Here is a 25,186-nt window from a genome sequence, read left to right as displayed (position 1 = left end):
TGCTTTTGAATTCAGGAATATCATGAGAGTTTTCTCAGTCAGCTTTGTTTGTATGGTTTTCATGTTACAGAGATGATTTTATTTTAATAATTTCTCTTTAAAAAATACTTTTCACATTAAAAAATGAGAATTGAAATCCTATCCAAAAGTGTGGCAGTGTAATCCTAGATCTGTGGATATTTGGGGAAAATTTACTTAAATGATATTATTCTAAACAAATAACAGGCACTTTTAAATTTTACAGATGTATTTAACACCTGAACAGTTTAACATTTAGAATTTATACCAGAGCATAAATCTACATCGTAGCTACTGAAGACCATAAATGTTTACCTTATGAAATATAAGTCTAACTTACTAAAAACATTTTTCAAAGAGTATTGGTTTACATATAAAGTGTTATCATGGGTATGGATTGAATCAAGTGTTGTGATCCCAAATAGACAAATTCTTTAGTTGTCTGTAAATTACTTGAGATACGTATGAAAATAATATTTTGTTGCTGTTTGGTGATATCATGGTAAAACCGAGCTTTGTAGCCCAGACAGATGGTGCTATTCTTGAGTCTGTCTGTAAGAGCCTATAACATTTAATTACACAGCAAAATGATTCTCATGAGAACCCATCCTTTGCTATGTGTAAGCTAATAAACTGTCTTTCTTAGTAAATTTTACAAATTTGATTTGAAAAAGAAGTACTTGTTTTTAGGAAACTTTTCTAATAACTGTGTTAAGATGAGTAGCCTGGTTTGATAGTTTATATGGTAAACTCAAGAAATAGTCTTGATGGAAAACAAATGGGATTCAGTAAGGTAGGTGCTTATCTTATAAAGTGACTTAGATTTTGTTATCAAACTTTCTCATATGGTAGATGTGATACACTGTTGACAACTCCAAGAGCTGACTTTAACAAATTCCAGAAAACTGTGAGAAATTTGTCCATATGTGTTAACATTCGTTTAAAAGATAACTGTTGATTTAGAATCCTTGTGGTCCACCTTACATTTTAATATTGGAATTGGAAATAAAAATATTTTAAATAGTGAAATTCAGTTTTAACACATTAGGTGGATAGAACTTTATTTAGCTATTTTGTAAAAGTTGAGTTTGGAGGTAATAGTATGTGGTTGAGATAGATAAATTTATCAGTTACATAAATAATTACATACATAATACATTAAGAAGTCATTTCTAGATACCCTTGGAAATTACTGTTTTGTTGAGTTTACTTATTTTTATTTAATGCTTATAATAGATAGGAGACAAGCCTGAAAGGTGATGTTTGATGCTATATTGGATGACATGAAGGAGCTGGAAGTTTATTCTCTATGCACAGGGGAGTGCCCGAAGGCTTCTGAGGAAAATAATGACCTGACCAGATTGATGTTTCAGAGAGAAATCTCATGCGCGCTCTGTGTAGTGTCAGCTGTCATAGCGGAGAAACCCCAAAGGCAGAGAGAAGGCTCTTAGAATAGTCTGGATCTGAGAAATTATGCAGGGTCAGTAGGAATGAAGAGAAAGAAATGGTATCAAGTAATATTTTGGAGGTACAATTGACAGAAGTTGGTTAACAATTTTTGTCATGGGAAAGGAATTAAATGGCAAACAGATATTCTTGGTTTTATAGCATTTGTGTTCTTGTTTATACAAAACAAAGAACTGTTAGTGGCATCCATGAGCTATAGTTGTGAACAAGAACTATGCCTTGATCATAGTCATATATATATATATATATATATATATGAAAGCATTCACTGAGCCTGGGTTCTTGCTATTAAATTATGCCCTGTGGAAGTCACAGTTTTAAAATTAATTGTGGACAAGAGCTGGGGGCAGAAAGACAAGAGATAGTGGAAAAAAAGTAAAAACAAACATTAGCCTTTATAACCTGCCTATTTTCAGAAAAGACTTGAGGCAGTGGGAACCAGATTTCTCTCCTAAATAGAGAATAAGATTTAGGAGCAAGGAGGGGTGAATTAAAAAGGTGGGGAAGAAAGAAGGCAGGACTGGTAGGCTGTACAAAAGCTTAGTATTGGTAGGTACTACCAATACTGCCTTTGTATTGGTAGGGTGGATGGAGATGTGTGGGTGATGAATGGTGGTTGTTTGTAGGTGGGAATGAAGAATATTTTGGTAGGGGAAGAGCTCTTGAAATGTTGATGATCAGAAATGGGTGTGGAGAAACTCTGACAGAAAAGAAAATAGACGGGGGGGGGGTGTACCCCAATAGCAGTGGCTCTATCAGCATTTGTTACATAATGCTTCTGCTTTTAATAGTGGTAAGCTCAGAAAGCAGGTTACATTTTCCCTCTGTAAATCTGCTCTGGGTGGTTTTCACTTAGTTTTTTTATTTAAAGGTTTATTTATATTAAGATTTAAAGGTTTTCTTTATATTAATTTCATATTAGTGATATTATTGGTAGGAGGATGAAAACGACTTTTACCCCCGTTTTTCTTCTTGCCTATGTGGAAACTGCCGGTTTTTAGGAACTGGCATAGTGAATAGACTTAAAGAGGACAGTTGTAAAGACCACAAAACAGTGTGTATCTTTGGCACCTCTTCTTTATTCTGATTTTGGGTTCCTTTAAATTTTCATTCCTATCATCCTTTTCTTCCCTCAGCTCTTAGGTTTCTGATTGGACAGTATTTTTATAGATACTGAGAGTATCATTGTTATGCCACATCAGATTTCTACCTCACATGTTGGGACAAGTTTTCCCTTCGTCCCTCACTTTCTGCCCATCCCTCCCTACCCCTTTACTTTTTCAGCACATTCTTGGACTCCCTGTGCTCTGGAACTTACCCTACCCGCTGCATTTTACTTGGCAGCACCACTACTCAGTTAAGCGCTAAAATGTCCATATGTACTTCAGACCCTTTTGATGTAATCTCCTGGGTGCGGTGGGGATCCTCTCTAGTTGTTTTGAGTGCACTTCCTGGCACAGCATGTGCCATCCATTGTCAGTTGGCTGTAATTCATTCAGCCTTCCCGTGCGGGTAGATTTTTAACTTGGCTACCCTGAAGGTGGAGAGTTGGCTTTCTTGCAGTTGTCATTTTTCCGTAATTTCTCTCCAAGTGAGGTCGTACTAATGAAATACAAAATATTTCCAAGAAATAAAACTTCCAAGAAATTAAAACTGCATAAAGTGCCTACATAATCCATACACACCGTTAGATCTGTGTGTGTTAGACACACACAACTTTTCTATTCTTGTTAACGTGCAATTTTTGGGTAAACAGATATAATCACAGGGTAAATACCGTTCTTAATTCAGCTGTATGCACTAACATTTTCCATGTGGTTACCATTTTCATAATTATAATTTAAAAGAGAAAAGTATTTTATAAATGTAATTAATTTTATAATTTAATAATTCAGTATTGTTAACAGGAGGTTCCCCTTCCCCATGTAGGGGTAACTACCAGTTGTTTAATTTTTATCATTCCAGGTTAGTTTACTTTTTATCATTCTGGGTTTTTAAAAAATATGTTTGTGTGCTTATAAACTTGCAGTTTCAAAATTGTTTTCATTAGATAATAGCATGTATAAATCGTACGTAAGGTACAAACAATCATAATATATTGAACACCCATGTACCTAATACCCAGAGTAAGAAAAAGAACATTTTATCATTTGTGAAGTCCTATGATTTCTTTCTATTCTCTTTTCTATCCCTTCAGAGGTAACTATTCTGGATTTTATTTTTATCATCTGTTTTTAAACAAAGTTTTAATCATGTGAATTTAGTGTGTTATGTATATATCTACATATACATATATATAGTTTCGGGTTTTGGAACTTTTTATAAATGAACTGTATTCCTTTGCAACTTACCTTTTTATTTAATACTGTGTTCCAACAATGTGCAATTATCATTTACTCTTGTACCACAGTTTGTTTATGCATTCTATTGAAGATGGTCATATTTGTAGTTAAAAAAATTACAGGTGGGGGCTAATTCTCCCATTTTTCCTGCAACATAGTTCTGCAACTTAACATTTAAAAAATATTAAAGTCATAGAATCAAAGTCTCAAAATATTTTTGACTCAGTAAATTTAGATATACCTCACTATTATTTTTTTAAGCGGTTGTATCATGTTTCACAGGATAGGATGTACTGTTTATTTAACCATCAACTGTGAGAAATATTACAATTCAGTTTTTTCTGTAACAAGTAGTTATGCATTTTTGATAGTTATAACCATAAATTCTTCAGAAAGATGTGTCAGTTTATATTTCCTTGGGCAGTAATATAAATGCCCAATTCCTCTATCCTCACCTATTGTGAAACTTTTTAAAATTTTTATACTCTGAGCAGAAAATATATCAGTATTTAAATGTTCAATTTCTTTATTTCTAATGAGGTTATGAGAATGCTTTTATACAAACGGGTATACATATTTTGTGAATTTTCTTATTTTTCAAAAGCATTTAATCTCTAGAAAGCCTTCTGTTTTCCTTTTCTGTTTAAAATTTCCAACCATTCACTAACAGGCATCTTGATTTCTGGTTAGATCTTCACATGTTGCACACATTCTCATGTCACAGCTTTTGCTCTAAAAGTGCTTACTGAATGCCTGGAATTGCTTAACTTCTTGCCAGCTATGTAAATTTTCTCATCAAGATCCTGATGAGATAGATACTACTGTTCCTATTTTTCAGATAGGAAAACTGAAGCGAGATTATAGTAACTTGCCTTAGGTCACACAGCCAGCCAGTCATGGAGATGAGTCACTGACTTAAAAGGCTGAACACTTAACCTGGTGCATTGTATTGTGTGCTCTTCTTTCTTTCCTTGTCTAAATCCTTTTCGAGTTTTTGTGAAGCTCTTCCTACCTATTCCAGACATTACCGGTCTCTCTCTTTTCTGAGCCTTTTAAAAATTAACAGTGTAGACCATATAATTTAGCATAAGCGTGAAGGTAGAAGTCACTGGAGCATATAGATTTGCCTGAGATTAATGGAGTGATAACACAGTTTACATTTTTTAAAAGTTTCATCAGAGATTAATGGAGTAATAACACAGCTTAAAATTTCTTCCCACAGATAGGCAGGTTTTTTTTTTTTTTTTTTCCTTCTAGACTACTTTATTCCAAATAGAGAAATCAATTGAAAAATTAGGGTGGTTTATTGTTTTGGTCAATGACTAGGCAAGATAAAAACCTAGGTGACTGTATAGTCTCAAAAAAACTCATCACCTCACTAAAATTTTTTTTGAAAATGAAAAACCAGTTGCTGAAATGCTCATCAGAAATGATTTATTATAGTAACATAATCATGTGCTTATTTCAAAATAAAAATAGCTTTAACAAGGTAGAAATTTCCTTTTTTGCATACATGCAACCTGGAGGCAGCATTTCAGAACTGGCTGGGTTACTTCTCAGTCATCAAGGGACCCAGGCTCGTCCTTTCTTGTTATTCTATCGTCTCTAGTTTATCACAAGTAGCATATTGTCCACGATGGCTTCTCAAACTCTAATCATCCTGGTGACATTCTAGATAGGAAGGAGAAGGAACTGTAGGAGGACCACACCCCTCCTTTTAAAGGAAACCTCTAGGAAGTTCTTTACAACACATCTGGCCATACTTAACCTCAGGGAGGCTGGGAAATGTAGTTCTTGAAGTGAGCATGTTGTTTTCCCCAGCACTGGAGTGTGTTACTGTGGAGGAAGGAGCCATTCATGCTTGGGTAGGCAGCTAACAATCTCTGATATACAGAGAAAGTAACATAAATTTTTTATTTATAGTCTGTTATTGCAGTTGGATAAGAAATCATCCCAATGTCACTAATGAACTTCATTAAATAGTTCCCAGATATTTCGTACGAGTTCTCTTTTAGTTAAGTTTAATAAATATAAATCATTAATCAGTGTTCTGTTATAGTTAGGCATGAAAATAATTTTTTTGAAAATATTGTATACTTTGTAAAAGAGATTCATTTATATTGGAGATACACAATATGGTTACTCTGGCTATATTAAAAGTTTTTTTCTTTGAGAGATTTTTTTAATGTAGGTTCTTTCATTTAATACATACATTTTTATTATCTTTATTGAGGTATAGTTCATGTACAGTAAAATGTTACCCATCTTAAGCAGTACAGATTTATGAGTTTTGATGAATGTGTAGTCTGTGAAACCATCCTCCACCTCCAGGCAACCACTGATCTTCTGCTACTGTAGACTCATTTTGCCTTTTCTAGGATATTTTATGAATGGAATCATATAGTATATAGTCTCCTTTGTGTGGCTTTATATTGTTTCTTAAGTATATAATTCCTTTTTAGTGCTAAGTTGTAGTTCTGTGTATTGATACACCACAATTTGCTTATCCATTCATTTATTGATGATTATGAACTTTCATGTACTGGTTTTTATGTGGGGCATAAGTTTTTATTTCTGTAAACAACCAAGAGTGCACTTGCTGAATCATGTGGGAAATAAAGATTTCACTTTATTAAGTACTGCTCAACTTTAAAAAGGTGGTTGTGCCATTTTACATTGCAGCTAGCTATGTATGAGTTCTAATTGGTATTCCAGAGTAGTGAAGATTTTCTCTTATGATTTCTTCCAGAGGTATCATAGTGTTCATTATTAGGTTTAGGTCTGCGGTTAAGTGATCTATTTTGAGTTAATTTTTTATGTGATGTGAGGTTAAGGGTTGAAGTTCTTTTTGCATGTGGGATATCTAGTTATTCCAGCGTCATTTGTTGAAAAGACTTATGTTTTTCCCTATCCCTATCAAAAATCTATTGAATGTATTGAATGTATGTGTGTAGCATGGCTTGTAGGATTTTAGTTCCCCAACCAGGGGTTGAACCTGGGCCCTTGGCAGTGAAAGAGAGGAGTCCTGACCACTGGACTGCCAGGGAGTTCCCTGTATTCTGTTCCTTTGATCTGTCTACTTCTGCCACTAGCACACAGTCATGATTACTGAAATCTTATTGTATATCTTGAAATCAGGATAAATTCCCAACTTTGTTCTTTTTCAAAATTGTTTTGGCTCTCCTGAGTGCTTTGCATTACAATATAAGTTTTAGAATCAATCTGTTAGTTTATTAAAAAAAACTGCAGGGATTTGATTGATGTCTGGTTGACTCTGTAGATCAACTTGGGGAGAATTGATAGGTTAACAGTTTTAGATATTCTGATCCATAAACATGTTCTAGCTCTCCATTTCTTTAGATCTTTAATTTCTCTCAGCATTTTTTGTAGTTTTTGGTGTACAGGTCTGTAACATATGTTATCAGATTTATCTCTGAGTAGTTCATATTTTTCAGTGCTGTTATAAGTGGCGTTGCTTTTGAATATTATTTTTAAATTGCTCACTGCTAGTATGTATCTAACAGAAGCAGAGAATATTAAGAAGAGGTGGCAAGAATACACAGAAGAACTGTACAAAAAAGATCTTCATGACCCAGATAATCAAGATGGTGTGATCACTCACCTAGAGCCAAACATCCTGGAACGTGAAGTCAAGTGGGCCTTAGAAAGCATCACTACGAACAAAGCTAGTGGAAGTGATGGAATTCAAGTTGAGCTATTTGAAATCCTCAAAAATGATGCTGTGAAAGTGCTGCACTCGATATGCCAGCAAATCTGGAAAACTCAGCAGTGGCCACAGGACTGGAAAAGGTCAGTTTTCATTCCAGTCCCAAAGAAACACAATGCCAAAGAATGCTCAAACTACTGCACAATTGTACTCATCTCACACGCTAGTAAAGTAATGCACAAAATTCTCCAAGCCAGGCTTCAGCAATATGTGAACTTCCAGCTGTTCAAGCTGGTTTTAGAAAAGGCAGAGGAACCAGACATCAAATTGCCAACATCTGCTGGATCATCGAAAAAGCAAGAGTTCCAGAAAAACATCTATTTCTGCTTTATTGACTATGCCAAAGCCTTTGACTGTGTGGACCACAATAAACTGTGGAAAATTCTTCAAGAGATGGGAATACCAGACCATCTGACCTGTCTCTTGAGAAATCTGTATGCAGGTCAGGAAGCAACAGTTAGAACTGAACATGGAACAACAGACTGGTTCCAGATAGGAAAAGGAGTACGTCAAGGCTGTATATTGTCACCCTGCTTATTTAACTTATATGCAGAGTACATCATGAGAAACGCTGGGCTGGAAGAAACACAAGCTGGAATCAAGACTGCCGGGAGAAATATCAATAACCTCAGATAGGCAGATGACACCACCCTTCTGGCAGAAAGTGAAGAAGAACTAAAGAGCCTCTTGATGAAAGTGAAAGAGGAGAGTGAAAAAGTTGGCTTAAAGCTCAACGTTCAGAAAACTAAGATCATGGCATCTGGTCCCGTCACTTCATGGGAAATAGACGGGGAAACAGTGGAAACAGTGTCAGACTTTATTTTTTTGGGCTCCAAAATCACTGCTGATGGTGATTGCAGCCATGAAATTAAAAGACGCTTACTCCTTGGAAGGAAGGTTATGACCAACCTAGATAGCATATTTAAAAGCAGAGACATTACTTTGCCAACAAAGGTCCATCTAGTCAAGGCTGTGGTTTTTCCATTGGTCATGTATGGATGTGAGAGGTGGACGGTGAAGAAAGCTGAGCGCCGAAGAATTGATGCTTTGAACTGTGGTGTTGGAGAAGACTCTTGAGAGTCCCTTGGACTGGAAGGAGATCCAACCAGTCCATCCTAAAGGAGATCAGTCCTGGATGTTCATTGGAAGGACTGATGTTGAAGCTGAAACTCCAATACTTTTGCCATTTCATGCGAAGAGTTGACTCATTGGAAAAGACCCTGATGCTGGGAAGGATTGAGGGCCGGAGGAGAAGGGGACGACAGAGGATGAGATGGTTGGATGGCATCACCGACTCGATGGACATGGGTTTGGATAAACTCTGGGAGTTGATGATGGACAGGGAGGCCTGGCGTGCTGCAGTTCATGGGGTTGCAAAGAGTCGGACACGACTGAGCGACTGAACTGAACTGAGTATGTATTGACAGAATATAGTTATCTTATGTATATTATCCTGTGCATGCGTGTTAAGTTACTTCAGTCGTGTCCGTCTCTTTTTGACCCTATGGACTGTAACCCGCGAGGCTTCTCTGTCCATGGAATTATTCAAGCAAGAATACTGGAGTGGGTTGCCATGCCCTTCTCCAGGATCTTCCATACCCAGGGATCAAACTGGCATCTCTTACGTCTCCTGCAGTGGCAGGCGGGTTCTTTGCCATTGAGCCACGTGGGAAGCCCAATATTTATCCCACACACTGTAAATTCCCTAAATTCAGTTGCAGTTGAGCCTTTAACAATATAGAGGTTATAGGAAGCAACCCTCCCCACAGTTGAAAATCTGAGTATAACTTATAGTCAGCCCTACATATCCATGGTTCCTCCATATCCACAGTTTGGCATCCACAGATTAAGCTAACCATGAATCATGTAGTGCTGTAGTATTAAAAAAATCTGCACTTAAGTGGACTTGCACAGTTAAACAGAGAAGGCAATGGCAACCCACTCCAGTACTCTTGCCTGGCAAATCCCATGGACGGAGGAGCCTGGTAGGCTGCAGTCCATGGGGTCGCTAAGAGTCAGACACGACTGAGTGACTTCACTTTCCCTTTTCACTTTCATGCACTGGAGAAGGAAATGGCAACCCACTCCGGTGTTCTTGCCTGGAGAATCCCAGGGACGGGGGAGCCTGATGGGCTGCCGTCTCTGGGGTCGCACAGAGTTGGACACGACTGAAGTGACTTAGCAGCAGCAGCAGCATAGTTCAAACCTATGTTGTTGCAGGTCAACTGTATTAATTTCAGTAGCTCTTCTGAAGTCCTTTAATTTTTGTAAATGTAAATGATGCTGTTGCCTATGAATAAAAATGATGTGTTACACCTTTCTAATCTGTATGCCTTTTCTTTTCCTTGCTTTATTTATTGCATTGATTGGGAGGGATCTGTAGTTCAAAGTTGAATAGAAATGTATTAAGAATGTATATCAAGTTGAGAGAGTTTCCTTTAATTCTTGGTTTGCTTAATCTTTTTGCTATGAATTGATGTTGAATTTTGTAAAATGTTTTCTCTATATCTGTTGGGTTGATCACAAGTTTTGTTAATATGGGTTATTATATTGATGAGTTTTTGAACTAAACTTGGCTGAAATTACATTGATGAATTTTCAAACTAATACTATTAAGTTTAATACCCCAAATAAACTCCTGTATTATTTTTATATAATGTTGGATTTGATTTGCCAATATTTTGTTACTGATTTTTAAATCTATGATCATGAAGGATATTGACATGTAGATTTCTTTTCTTGTAACATCTTTGGTCTTAGTAATGTTGGTCTCATAAAAATGAATTGATAAGTAGTCCCTCTGTTTTTTGAAAGTTTGTGTAGAACTGGTGGTATTGCTTCCTTAGATGTTTGAATAGAATTTACTAGTGAAGCCGTCTTGCCTTAGAGAACTCTTTTAGGGAAGATTTTAATTTATGAATTCCACTTCTTAATAGATAAAGGGCTGTTTAGGTCTTTGTGTGTGTGTTACTTTTGTAATTGTTGCAAAGGAATAGTCCATTTAAGTAGTTTTAACTATTGACATACTGTTGTTGATAGTAATTCCATTATCTTTACAGTGTCATTACAATGTGGAGTAGGTTCTCATCTTTCATTCCTGATAATGGTAATTTGTCTTTTTTTTACCTCTCTTGATTAACCTAGTGAGAAGTTTGTCAATCTTATTGATTTTTTAAAATAACCAGCTTTTCATTTTATTGGATTTGTCTGTTGTTAGTCTGTTTTATATTTCATTTATTTCTTTGCTTTATTATTTCTGTTAGTTTGCATTTAATTTAATTTACACCTTTACTAGCTTCTGAAGGAAGAAGCTTAGAGCAGTTCTATACATTTCTTCCTTTCTGATGTGAATATATATGACGTTACAGATTTCTCTTTGAGCACTGTTTTACTTGTAGCCCTCATATTTCAGTATATTTTGTTGTCATAATCAGTTCAAAATATTTTCTAGTTTCCCTTGTGTTTTTTTTGGCAGGAGGTGGTCCTATGCATTATTTAAAAGTTATTTGTAGGGGAGGGGAGCATTGGATATACTTTGTTAATTTCTAATTTAATTCTGTTGAGAGATTTCAGCTTTTAAAAATACATTGATATTTATTTTATGGCCCAGCATATGATTTCTCTTGGTGAAAGCTCCATGTGCATTTGAAAAAAAAAATGTGTAGTCTTTTGTTGAGTTGTAATGTTTTATAAATGTCAGTTTGGTTATGTTGGTTGATAGTGTTCACGTTTTTCTATATCCTTATTGATTTTCTGTCTACTTGTTTTATCAGTTGCTGAGAGGAGGCTTGTTGAAGTCTCCAATTATATTCTGGATTTGTCAATTTCTCCTTTTAGATATATCATATATATCTATATTGTGGTTCATATATTTTGAAGTTTTGTTATTAGATACCTACACATTTGGGATTTATGTCTTCTTGAAGAATTGCCATTTTTATCATTATAAAATTTCTCTCTCTAGTCCTAGTAATAGTCCTCTTGGAGTCAACTTTGGTATTAATCTAGTCACTTGGTTTTCTTATAAGTTATGCTTGCCTGATATACCTTTTTATGTCATTTCACTCTTTAAGTGCTTTTCTTATGAGCAGTATATAGTTGGGCCTTTAAATATTTTATCCACTCTGAGAATTGGTGTCTTTTAATTGTATAATTATATTGATGTGATTGGGTTTAAATCAGCTATTTTGGCTTTTTTCCTGTCTGTTGTATCCCTTTTCTTTCTTTCTTTTTTTTGTCTTTTTCTCCTTGTTTTGGGTTATTTTGAGTACTTTTTTTTTTGAATGAGTCCATTTTGTCTTCATTATTAGATATGCTTCTTTGTTTTAGTTTTTAAGAACTGGTTAAGGGTTTATAATATGCATCTTTAGCTTATTACAGTTTGTCTCCAAATAGTGCATTTTTTCGTTTATGTTAATGGAACAGTATATATCCACTTTCTCCTTCTGGCCTTTGTTCTGTTGTTTTAAATTTTTCTTCAGTATCCAGTCCATGATCCATTATTTTTGCAATAACAGTTAATTAGCTTTTCAAGAAATTTCAAAATGAGAATACATGATTTATATTTATATATTGACTGTTTCTGGTGCTTTTTATTCTTTTGTGTAGATCTAGGTTTCCATCTGATAAATTTTCCTTGTAGCAGAAGAACTTTTTAAAAAGCATTTACTCTAGTTACATTTATTAAAGTACAATTCCATTGGCTTCTGTTGATCTAAAAAAAAAAAAATCAGTATTTTACCTTCAGTTTTGAAAGATTTGTGCTTGATCTAGAGTTATAGGTGTGGAGACTTTTTTTCTTTCAGTTTGTTCCATTGTTTTTTTTTGTTTGTTTGGTTTTTAACTGTGTCGCATGTGGGATCTCAGTTAACCATCCAGGGATTGAACTCATGGGAAGAGCAGATTCTTAAGTACTGGACTACTGGGGAAGTCCCAAGTTCCATTATTTTCTGCTTGCGTATTTTCTTTTGAGCAATCTGTTGTAAATATTGTTTGCTTCTGCTTATGTAATGTGTTTCTTTTTTCGCCTCTTGACAGCTTTTAAGATTTTTCTTTTTGAGGCTTCCCAGGTGGCACTTGTGGTAAAGAACCTGCCTGTCATTGCAGAAGATTTTCCTTTTATCACTGGTTTTCAGATGTTTAATTGTATATATTTTGATTTTCTTTTTTCTTTTGGTTTATATTGCTCTGAGTTCACTGAACTCCTTGGTTGCCTGGCGCCTGTTGAATTTTGTTTAAATGTGCAACTTGTTATTTAGGAACAGCCTCAAAAGAGACCCTATCAGATCTCTGGAGCTCTTTTTCTGCATAAACTCTCTCTTTTCTGGTGATCTACTTTAATATATTCTAGTTACCTTAGACTTTATAGGACTTGCTTCATTGGTTTTCTTTACCTCAGAGATTCTACCTTTGTGTTGTCTGCTGTCCAGTATCTTTTAAACAGTTTCTTTTTTTTTTTTTTGGTCTGTTTTTCTGATTGTTTATGATGGGAGGATAATTCTGGTGCTTCTTATTTATGTTTTAACTGTCATATTTGCCTGTGTATATTATCCTAGTTTGGGGATGAGCAGACTTTCTTAGAGAACCAGAGAGTTTGTTACTTCAGGCTGAACAGCGTGGTTGTACTGTGGAAGCAGCATAGACTACGTGGTGTGGTTGTGTACTAATAAAACTTAATTTACAAAATAAGTGGCCTACCTGCAGGCCCTAGTTTGCTACCCCCTGAGCTACTTGACTGAGATACAAATGATGTTAGGGTTACGAAGTCTTATGCTTGAAAGGGAGGAATCTTTGCGATACGTATTTCCTGTTTGAAAGGAGCCTTATAAATCACATTGTTTAACCAGCTCTTTGATGTTTGAAGCCGCATCTAGTATTGACCGGCTTCTCGCTGACCCCCCATATCTGTGATTCTCAGGGATGCCAGTGAGGGCTATTTTCTTCAGTGAGCTCTCAGTGTTGTTTTAGTTTTTTCCATTTGATTGTCTGCTACCACTTGGGTCAGTTCTGAGCAAATTGAATTCATCTTTCCTGTATCAGTCTTCTGTGTGACTATATTTGAAGACTTTTCAAATTTCTTCAGCCTCAACTTCATTCAACTTAATTCACCTGTGGGTTTATTTTCTTTTTGCTATTTATTCGATTGAGAGAATTGGAACATGAGGCCATATAACTTCTAGCCATATGACATGTTTAGATTTCCTGATCCTACATCTGTTAATTTGTTGCACCTTGTCTAGATTTTTCTCAAATTAAGGAGCTAGGAGTTGAAAGCAGTATTGACTAGTGACTCTTACAATCTGTTACTTAGGCTCTAGGTACTATACTTTTATCAATGTACCTTAGGATGGTAGTCACTTTTAAAATAGTTACTTCACATTGTTTGTGTTTAGGTCATTGCCAAAACACCCCTTTCCACTCATGCTAAACTCCATTTTAAAAATCTTAAATTTTTGAATTAGTGTTGGTTAACTGAGGGCTGGGAAGAAGGTTACAGTTGAGGGAAAAAGTTATTATGAGTCAGCAAACGTATGTAGGTGTTAGAATGCATATTTGACATACAACTGCATTGTATGGAGGGAGTTACCATCTACGTTTCTCAGAACGTGAAAACACCATGTTAGATGAGAGTCAGCTGAGAGCCCCAGTGCCCTGTTGTCCTCCTTGCCACTGTGGAGGTGATCCCTGGGAAACCTCTTGTCTTGGAGCAGGAAGAGTTTGAGCAGAGCTGGATGGGAGGGAGCATGCAGCTGGAAGCGTGTGCCCACCTAGAGTTTTAATAGTCTAAAAACGGAGAGAAGAAACTGATAACAGTTATCTTAATACCCAGTAAAATAAGTTTTTGGCTTTGGAGCACAATTTATGGGATATTAAGTTGTTCTTAAGCTTAAGGCTTTGCCGAGAATCAGTCTGTAAAAATGTATAAGTGAATTCTCAAAATAGTTTTAGCTTTTTGTATGTATTAAATATTTTTGCTATATTTTCATTAGTGTGTTTTAAAATTTTAGAATAGAATTGTACTCTGACATAGTTAAAGAATCAAATAGTTCTACAAAGTTTTTGTTGTTCTTTTAACTACACCACACTGCTTGTGAGGTCTTAGTTCCCCAACAAGGATTTGAACCTGGGCCTGACAGTGACGGCAGTTAAGTCCTAATCACTGGATCTCCCAATTCTTAGGTTTAGTGAATGGCATTCCGTTATTCCTGGCCCCTATTTTACCCTCTCCAGAGACATACGTGTTCATCTACTTTTGTTCATTATCTTAATTTTTAAATGTTTCTAAATTCTGTTTATAATTACTTTGAGGTTTTAAAATTCTGAACCTTCCACTGTTGAAAATCAAGATTTAGCTTATTCTCTCTCCCTCCTACTAAGCAAATATGCCTTTTCCATCCTTCCATTTCACCAAAATAGTTGTATTGTAATATTGGTTAGCTCAGTATTCAGTGTTAACATTCACTTGATTATGTTAATATATGGCAGAGCCATCGAGTAAACTCTGATTACTTTTTCTTTTCTGTGTAACTTGAGGATGGTAATTATCTGGATTTTGTTTGCTTGCTTTTGGACTGTTTACTTTTCTATGTATTTTTGACTAATTCATCACCAAACTTTTTGCCTATTATTTGAATCTCCGTGTAAAAGACTCAAATATCCGGTGTTCTGTCAGTTCCAGACTCATGACAGGGTCTTCCCTGGAGCCATCTGACCTCTTATAATCTGGATTGGTTGCCCTCTAACTGCTGCACGGTTCACAACCTGGGATCATCTGATTATTGCCTGTAATCTTAGGGCTTCGTTTGCTCCCTCCCATGTTGAATCTGTTTCCTAAATCTCATGGCTACTTAGGATTTAGTCCCTCCTTTTCATGGAGTATGCCTCCAGTAGCTTCCTAAGAAAGGGTGCCTTTTATTTTTTTTAAAAAACACATTGCATATTCTAAAATGTATTCTGCTTTTACACTTCATAGATAATTTAGATTGGCATAGATGTTTAGTTTGGAATACTTTAGAATTTTGGAGATATTACACTATTGCCTTTTTGCTTCTAGTATTACTGTTGAGAAGTCAGAGATCCTTCTGATTCCTGACCCCATTTTACTATATGGGAGCTTTGAGGTGCTTCTCTTTGTCTGCAGTGTGTTGAACGTTGACAATAATATGCTTTCTGTGAGTCTCTTCTACTCTGTTCTGGGTACTCAGTGAGCCCTTTCAATCTGGAAATTCACATTCTTCCTTTGTCCCCACCCTTGTCTCGCCACCCCTCAAAATTTTCATGAATCATTTTATTGGTCATTTCCTCTTTTTCATTTTCTGTTTTCCCTTTCTGAAAGCTCTTTTATTTGGTTTTGAACTTCCTAGGCTGATCTCTAGTTTTACCTCCCCCCACCCTCCTATTTTTATTTATTTATTTATTTTTATTTGCTTTACTTTCTGGGAGAAACTTTACCTTCTAGCCCTTCTCTGGATGTTTTATGATTTCTGGCATCATTGTTTTAAAATTTCTAAGAGCACTTTTAGTTCTTTGATAATGATATGCATAGGTTAAATGATATGCATAGGTTAAATGATATGCATATGTTAAATGCAAATTCTGCACCATTTATTTAAACTACTTGAGCATCCACAGATTTTGATAATTTGTGGAGTGTCCTGGAACCAATCCCCCACGGATATTGAGGGATGACTGTACCTGTGTTTATAGTTCTCTGTAAATTGGGTTGTAGCTCTGCTTTCTCCACAGCCCAGATTCAGTTTTCTTACGTATTATAAGGCTCCTGACCTCTTGAGCATTGGCTTCTAACCTTTAAAAATCTGGATGCTCTCATCTCTGCTACCTACTATTGTGATTTTATGATTTAAGGAAAGAAAACAAAGAAACAAACTTCTTTACTGGGTTTTTTGAGGGATTTAAGAGAGAGCAAAAGCAGATGTGTGTGTTTGTTCTGCCATCTTTACCTGGAGCTGATTAGTTATGTTTTAACAGACGTTTTCTATTATCCTAACTTTTTTCTTTCCTTTGACTCAAGTTGAGAAGTGACTTAATGTGTTTTTTAGCTGTATTTCTCTGATATGCTAGTATAGTAACCCTATCACGGGAGGAAGTGGTGTGAGGCAGACTTGAAATTTCCTCCTGTACTCACATTAGTCCCAAATGATCACAGCTGCCTTTTCTACAGATCATCCTAGAATCCTGCCAAGGATTGATATTAAGCTGCTTGTTCTGTAGTTTGAGAAATCTTTATTTCAACTATTTCTTGAAAATTCAAATGTCTCTAATGAGGGTCAGTTTCATTTACAAGTCGCCTTTGTGAGTGGGATGTAATTAGCTTGGGTCAGGAGGTGAGCTCTTTATAGTATCTAGGTCAACCATATCACCTTACAGGTCGGGAAGCCAAGGTGCCCTGAGATGGAGATTTCCTGATACCATTTAGGTAAATAGTTGAAAAACTAGGACTAGAGCCTCGGTCTCCTGACCTGCAGCCAGTGTTCTTTCCATAATACACCTGGGGTGCATTCTTACCAAGTTACGTTAGTTTTACTCTATTCCATGGCCTCTGAATACAGTTTTTAACTTTGGAGAGCCACTGTGCAAGTATTGATATATGTTGGTCACAAGGAATATGATTGCAATGGGTCAGTGCAAATAAGTGACCTCTAGTGGGAAAATTTATCAGCTCACTTCCTACATTAGTACCTAAAGAGTAGGGTGTTAAGAATCAATATAAATTTTCTTTAAATACATTCATGTCATAAGAAAATGCATCTATCCTGATTCTGTTGCAATTTAGTTAGTTAGAACCATTCTGAATTGAACTAATGTTTTGGCCAGGAGAGTCTCTTCTGGTTAAGTTCAATTCCCTAAGGACCTTGACTACCTATGCAGCTGATACTAGCCATTGCAGAGAAAACTTCCCTCCAGTCTCTGTTGCTATTAGAGTAGTTATTTTCTTGGTTTGTTATACATACCCTAAGAATTAGCTTGTGTGGATATGGTCTTACAGTGGTAACATGTACAGGAGTATGTAATTATCTGAGTGAAATTAATCTCTTCTGTTTATGGGATGGTGTAGTGAGCAGTCTTATACTAGTTTTCTTAATAACTCAGGAAGAGTGAAGAAAGATTCATGAACTTCTTAAATTAGAAAGTATGGCCATGAGCTCTTGTCATTGCTAAATTGAGTTGATGACAGTTTCTTTGTGCTATTTTATAATCAATCCTCTAGGGCTACTTGTTACCATTAGCCCTATGAAACATCATGGCAGAGTAGAAAGAATTTATGCTTTAAATTCAGTTATGTTTAGGATTTGCCAGTTGCTGCCTGTGTGGTTATGGAAGAGTTATTTTTCTGACTTCTAATTTCTTTAGCTGTTGGCCAAGATTAGAAATTACATATGAAGGCCTCATATGTAGAAATTACATATGAAGCCTAGTATGGTGCCCCATATTAGAAATTCTATGTGAAGACCCTGCTGTGGTGCCTGGTATTAAGTAGGTGATAAATAAAACTCTTTTATATATACACTTTTATATACATATATATCCTTTTGATTCTGTATTTTTAAAACTATGTAATCTTAAGCTTGAGACTTCCCTGGTGGCTCAGATGGTAAAGCGTCTGCCCGCAATGTGGGAGACCTGGGTTCAATCCCTGGGTTGGGAAGATCTCCTGGAGAAGGAAATAGCAACCCACTCCAGTAATCTTGCCTGGAAAATCCCATGGACAGAGGATCCTGGAAGGCTACAGTCCATGGGGTCACCAAGAGTCGGACACGACTGAGTGACTTCACATTCAATCTTAAGCTTAGGGCTTCCCTGGTGGCTCAGTGGTAAAGAATCCACCTGCCAATGCAGCAGATGCAGGTTTGATCTCTGGGTCGGGAAGATCCCCTGGAGAAGGAAATGGCAACCCACACCACTACTCTTGCCTGGAGAATTCCATTGACAGAGGAGCCTGGTGGGCTGTAGTCCATGGGGTCACAAGAGTTGGACACGACTTAGTGACTAAACAACAACAATCTTAAATATAAATATGGATTGTTCATCTTTGACAGTGAGAAATACTTGCATTTTGGGGATAATTTGCATCTAGAAATATTTTAAAGGATTGCTTCAAGAATATTGAGTCTTGGAAATATACATTTGTCAGAAATTGGGTCAACAGACCTTTGTGTGGAATTGATTTTTAACTATAAACATGATCATGGCATATAAGGACATATTTTAATAGTGTAATTGAATATACATCCATGATGGAATATTTTTTCATGGACAGAGTGTTTCAATCATTTTTCCTCTTATCAAATACTAATTCAAAATGTAAAGCTAAATCTTTGAACATTCATTTTATACTTAGATATAGGTTAGGCTTGAATGGTGTTTCATTGTTACATTTTCCAGTGAAGATTGATATAGTGATATTTAATTTTAGCTTTAAGGTAAAGGGATAAATTGTTTTTAAATGACTGGACATTTTTAGTACTTCTGGCTGAATTAGTTATGAAGAGATTAAGTTTGTAGCTTTGAAGTAATGTCCCTTGCATTTGTATTATATCACTTGCTAGAACAACTCCATAAAGATAGAGAGCAGGTGGCAGCGGCTTTCTTTTACCACTGAGACCATAGAAGCACTGATAGGAAGTTAATGAAGTGCTAGGATTAGGAAACCATTCTCCTGAATCAAAGCCAAATATTTTTGTCTGCTGAGCCGTATTGGATGTTACAGGTGAAAGTATTCTTGTGAGTAAATTGCGGTTCATAGATTTTCTTGGGAAGTGACTCACCTGATGTCTAAATATCTGATATATTTAAATTTTCTAACCTTTTAAATACGGTTAGTGTAAACATTAGTGTTAGTCTGTAAGTTGTGTCTGCTGTGAAAGGAAAAATTACTGAATTTCAGACAGTTCTAGTTTGGATGTTAGTATTTTTGGAATCATTTTTTTTTAGAGAAGCTTTTTTGGGGATTGAAGAAAACTGATAATTTTTTCTTAGAGGTGTTCATTATAGTGATTGTTTTAGGACTTCAGCTTGTTTTAGTTATGTTAGTAGAAGGTAACAGTTATTTTTCTCACCTGTGGTACTTGTTTTTCGAAAAGCAACTTCTTGACAAAAACTACCAACTGTTAGGAGTGGTGTCGGAGAAGGCAATGGCACCCCACTCCAGTACTCTTGCCTGGGAAACCCCATGGACGGAGGAGCCTGGTAGGCTACAGCCCATGGGGTCGCGAAGAGTCAGACACGATTGAGCGACTTCACTTTCACTTTTCACTTTCATGCACTGGAGAAGGAAATGGCAACCCACTCCAGTATTCTTGTCTGGAGAATCCCAGGGACGAAGGAGCCTGGTGGGCTGCCGTCTATGGGGTCGCACAGAGTCGGACACGACTAAAGCGACTTAGTAGCAGGAGTGGTGTGAGGAGGGGGAATATGAGTAAGGGTTAAATGCAAGGATACATGGACTCTTCAATACAGAATTATGTTATGAATCAGTTTTACTATCAGTTTTGAATACATAGTTGTAGTTCATAGTCAGGTAAGGAATTCAACTTTTGTTTGTGTTGAAACATCCTTGAAACTTAGTTCTTTTTAAACCTAATACTTAAGAAATTTTAGCATACAAATTCACAAGACAGATCAAAGATAGAGGATCTACTCTCAGCTGGTTTAAAGTTACTATGTTTTAAAATGTGTTTAAAAAACAAAAGACCAAAAACTACATTAGGGAATTGCTATAGAAGGAAAGCTTTTCTGAGTGCCACACACTGAATAGCAGGAATAAATTGCCGATAACATTCCATTAGTTTATTAGCAGGTTATTTTGGCTTTCATAATGAAGTACTATGCATACTGCATTGTATTTCCCCGATTAAAAAAGATTTAAACTAGAGTTTCTGAATGGGATGAAATTGAGGAAATTCTTTGAAAGAAATTATTTCAGTTCTACAGACTCTTACTTGATTTCTAAATGTTATTTATGAGTTAAATAATAATATAGAAAGTTTTATGTATAGGGACTTTATAGTAAATAATAGGTAAAAAAAATGGTTCAACAGGAAATAATGATTACTTTTTTGCTGTATTTTGATATGTAATATATGTAGAAATCTTTATTGGAAGAAATGACCTTTTTACCCCCTTAAAAAAAATCAGGGATTGACAGAAATTCTTCAGTGGAAGAAATCTTACAGTAATGAGGTATGCTGTAAATATTTATTTTTAGCAGATTTATTTTTCTGTATTAAAGCCTGTTTTTAGTGTTCTTTATGTGAAGAAAACAGTCAAAATTGTAATTTTCTTTTTCCAGGCTGAACTCACGGGAATCAAATGGCGTAGGTACAATTTTGGAGGGCACGGGGACTGTGGACCCATAATTTCAGCCCCAGCCCAAGATGATCCAATCCTGCTAAGTTTCATCCGCTGTCTCCAAGCCAACTTGCTGTGTGTATGGCGCCGTGATGTCAAACCAGATTGCAAGGAGTTATGGATATTCTGGTGGGGAGATGAACCCAATCTAGTGGGTGTAATCCATCATGAACTACAGGGTAAGTTTTTCTGTTTTTTTTTCTTAAAAATTATCTGCATTATATATTTTTTGAATAGTGGTAAATTCTGAAAAGGTTATTAAGACTTGCTGAGAAGAAAAATCCAAGTGTTTAATGGGTTTGTGTCAAAGGAACCTCCTTAGTCTCACCCCTCTTCTTTCCACCCTTGTTTTTTTCAGATTCTTTCCCATTCATACTGGGAATCAGTACCTTGTGAGCCACTCTATTATAGTGTCCCCTGGGTGTTTGGGTTGGAATTGAGGCTAAGATCTACTGTATTAAAATGATGGTGAAATGTGAGTTATTAACAAGTCAGTGAAATGAAAAGAATTGTGTTTTTTTTTTTTCTTTTTCTTTTTGGACTCACGCTGTTACGGTTTTTGCCAGCTGAACTCTGGTGGAAAATTGTAAAGTGATAATAGAAACTTTGTGCAAGCCTTATTGGACAAAATTATGAGGTGTCATTGCATAGTATATTTGAAGAAAGAGTCATGTAAAGAATCTACTCTGGTTTTGATGTAGCAAGTTTTCCTGTGTTTTGCTCCTGCTTTTTATGTAAGTAGGTGATTCCAGGAATTATTTGTTCTAATGCTGCCTAATGTTTAACTTGAGATTACCTCTGATATCTGGAAATTTTGAATTAATATAAGACTGATTTTTCTGAGCTATTGATACTTTTTGTATTTACCACCAATTTATAACCAGAGGAAATTTTATCAATATTCTTTGAATTTCTACTAAAACTTTTTTACCTCTTTCCTTAAATGTTTTCATCTAGTATGCGAAAGAATTATTCTAAATCAGGGCTAATTCTGATTCTTAGTTCGGATAGGCCATTAATTCTTTTTGACTTAGTCTCCTAGAGCCAGCATTTATTATGTCTAAATCATTATTAATTTGTGGTTGAAAAATTTCAGTTAGTGTTTGAAATGTTTTATTACTGCATATATTTAGTTTTTTTTATAGGAAGGAGTAAAACTAACTTTAATGTATCTGAGGATCTTATTTTAAAGCATCTAAATTTGCCTAAAGGATTTCCTGCCAACTTCTTGACACCTTCCTCCCTTTTCTTTACAGCCACTTTTTTTAATCTGTGATATCTCCTGCCACAACAGCCAGAGGGCAGTAAACCACAGTGGACTAATTGAGCTGTTTACTTTATGGTCCATTTGCTCAGCTCAAACCTTTCTCCCATAGTATTTTAGAGTATTTGGTTTATATATATAAGAATCTATTCTGGGTAAGATTGCTTACTTAGCTGGTTAGTCAGCAAAATCTCATAACTATATACATCTTGAAGCTTATTACATGTAGTTTGCAGTGAACTCAGGTAAAATTAGTTTTAAGCATCTGGTTTCTCTTTAATCAGAGTTTTTAAAATAAGATACCTCCTAAAAGATAGCATTTATATTTGTCCATTTAAATATCAAAGCATATCTTTTTCTTTTTCACAATATTTTGCACACGTGCTAGAGGAATATAGTTTTTTCTTTTTTTCTGTTTCTTTCCCCTTCATTTTCCCTGATTGTTCCTGACTCAGTCTCACTCTTTCTTTACTCCCTGTTGATCCTTTATGTTTTAACTTTTTGATCTGGTCTTTACTGTTAGCAACACAAATAATCATTTTATAATGAAGATGAAACCAAACCCAACTGTTATTTAGGCTTATTTAGTTGATGTATAGAGTTATTTATCCATACCAAAAAGGCACATGGTCAGTGTTTTTAGAAATAACTTGCTAAGTTACTGTGTTATTTCTCATGGATTTTGTCACTGTGTTAACAAAAAGATGTAGCCTGTTTGAATATTTTATAGTTGCTATAGATTGCCTATGTACATTTGTCCATGTTTTAAGTGTTTTTTGTGGTAAATATTTAAGATTAAATTCTTTTAGATCGTTTTATAAATTACAGAAATACTACATTTTAATTAGAAAATTAGGAAAACAAAACTGCCAAAGGAAGAGAACAAAGAAACAAGAATCCTGAAGTCTAAAGCAGAGTTTTAGTGTTTGGTGTTTCTATGTATAAATGAAAGTGGTATCATACTGTTCTGTAACTCAACCCTTTTCACTTAACAGTGTCTTATGAATGTTTTCACCTGAGAATGATTGCTTTTTAATTTTCTTCCCTGTTGAGTCTGAAAACAGTATAAACTGTTTATTTTTTGGTATGCCACCAGGGATGTATTAGAGTGATGAACCAATCATAACTTTGTTAAGTACAGCTACTCTTTTTAATATGTTGAATATGTGAAAGTTATTAGATCAAGGCAAATGATCTTTTCTTTAGGTAAAAGTGGTTGCAAAGAGTAGTTTCATGTTTCAACTAATATTAGGAAATATGTGAAACTTAATTAGAAAAATGAGTGACATAAAGACTGCTTTGTTTCAAGTGAGGGAGAATATGACATGTAGAGCAATCATGAAAAAAGGATACCAGGGGAGTATTGTAATGACAGTCATACAGATTTAGAATATCTGCAGTCTGTTTCATTGTCTAGTATGTGTAAGAATGATTTCATTTTGGCTAAAATAAATTTTGTCAGGATCCTTTAATATTAAGATAATGGTACCGTTTTTTGTAGCATTCTCTTTTTAAGGGACATTTTATTGTCCTTTAAAATGCTTTTTAGTTATGTTATTAGGCATTTACCTTTGTTTTTACAGTTTAGCCCAAATAGCATTCTACTAAGAAATGTCACAAAGCATTGGATTTAAATATATGCAGAAGGAGAACAATCCTATAGGATACACATAGTTTTATGTTACACTTTTTGTTCAAATGCTTAAAATTCCTATGAAATAGTCTATGAGAAGACTAAGACACATTTATAACTGGTCCCTGTCACTTGGATAAACACTTTTGGGCTCTTGTTTAGGGAGTTGTTGTTTATATTGTATAGCATAGTGGTTCAGAGGCTTGGGTTTGAATCCTTGCTTATTGACTTGCTTGCTCTGTATCTTTGGTCTAGTTATTTACCTTATTCGTGCTTTTTAGTTTCCTCACTCTAAATTGGGTTACAAGAATAAAAAAAGTTTTAAGTACTCAGAACAGCACAGAGAACAAGCTAATCTAGAATTGTAACTACTGCTGCTACTGCAATGCCAGCAATCAACTCAGATATTAAAATGAAAACATTTTGGCAGTTGATCTATGTGGTGTAACATTCAGTATTTGCTGGTGTTTGTCAAATACTAGTTTTTTAAAGTATACTTTTAGATTGAAGTAATCATTTTTGAGTTTGTTAATGTTGAATAACTGAGAATAGTAAACTATTAGAGAGCAGCAAAGATGCTCTTCCTTATAGGAAATTTGTCTAGATAGATTGAGTCTGTAAACAGAATTTCATAACAAACCTTAAATTATGTTATAAAGAGGTCAGAACTTTAAGATTTGACTCTGTTGGATCCCTGTAATGCAGATTTGTAACTTTACTGCCTTCTCCACATAGAGGTATCGAAGGACACTGGCTGAATACTGAATATACAAGTATTTCCCTCCTTGTATCCATCTCTAAGTACCTGTATCAGCAGGTCCAATTATAGGGCTTTGAAATCTCTACCCTTGATAACTTATAGTCTGAAAAGGATATAAGACAGGCACACAAATATTTATAATGCAGGGAACACTGTAAGTACATAAGAGAAATATAGTAGATTGATTGTTTTCCACATGAGCAAACATTCAATTCCAGGTGTGTGCTGTGCTGAGTCGCTCAGTTGTGTCCGACTCCTTGCGACACCATGGACTATAGTCGGCCAGGCTCCTCTGTCCGTGGGGATTCTCCAGGCAAGAATACTGGAGTGGGTTGCCATGTCCTCCTCCAGGGGATCTTCCCAGCCCAGGGATCGAACCCAGGTATCCTGCATTGCAGGCGGATTCTTTACCGTCTGAGCCACCAGGGAAGCCCTCAATTCCAGGACTAATGCATAAATAAGTGTTCTATAAAGTTTTCACAAGAATACTGTGAGTCCTAGTGAGAAACCTTCTTGGTTTCTGGTCTGTTTATTTAGTCTTTATTAGGCAAGAACTGTGATCAGCCCTGGATGTGTAAAAATGAATCCTCATCTTTAAGGAGCTCAC

General features: G+C 35.6%; 1 protein-coding gene across 1 annotated transcript in view; it reads left to right on the top strand.

Annotated features, from left to right (window-relative positions):
* Positions 1 to 25,186, top strand: part of MED13L (mediator complex subunit 13L) — a 284,123-nt gene that overhangs the window by 12,662 nt on the left and 246,275 nt on the right. The window contains exons 2-3 of the mRNA XM_081539697.1: positions 20,710 to 20,754; positions 20,864 to 21,101. Coding sequence (XP_081395823.1) covers positions 20,710 to 20,754; positions 20,864 to 21,101 — 283 coding nt within the window. The remainder of the gene's footprint in view (positions 1 to 20,709; positions 20,755 to 20,863; positions 21,102 to 25,186) is intronic.

The sequence above is a fragment of the Giraffa tippelskirchi genome, chromosome 11 (assembly GCF_054371585.1).
Source record: "Giraffa tippelskirchi isolate mGirTip1 chromosome 11, T2T-mGirTip1v1.2.pri, whole genome shotgun sequence".
Taxonomy (NCBI): domain Eukaryota; kingdom Metazoa; phylum Chordata; class Mammalia; order Artiodactyla; family Giraffidae; genus Giraffa; species Giraffa tippelskirchi.
This window is presented reverse-complemented; position numbering and strand designations above follow the sequence as displayed.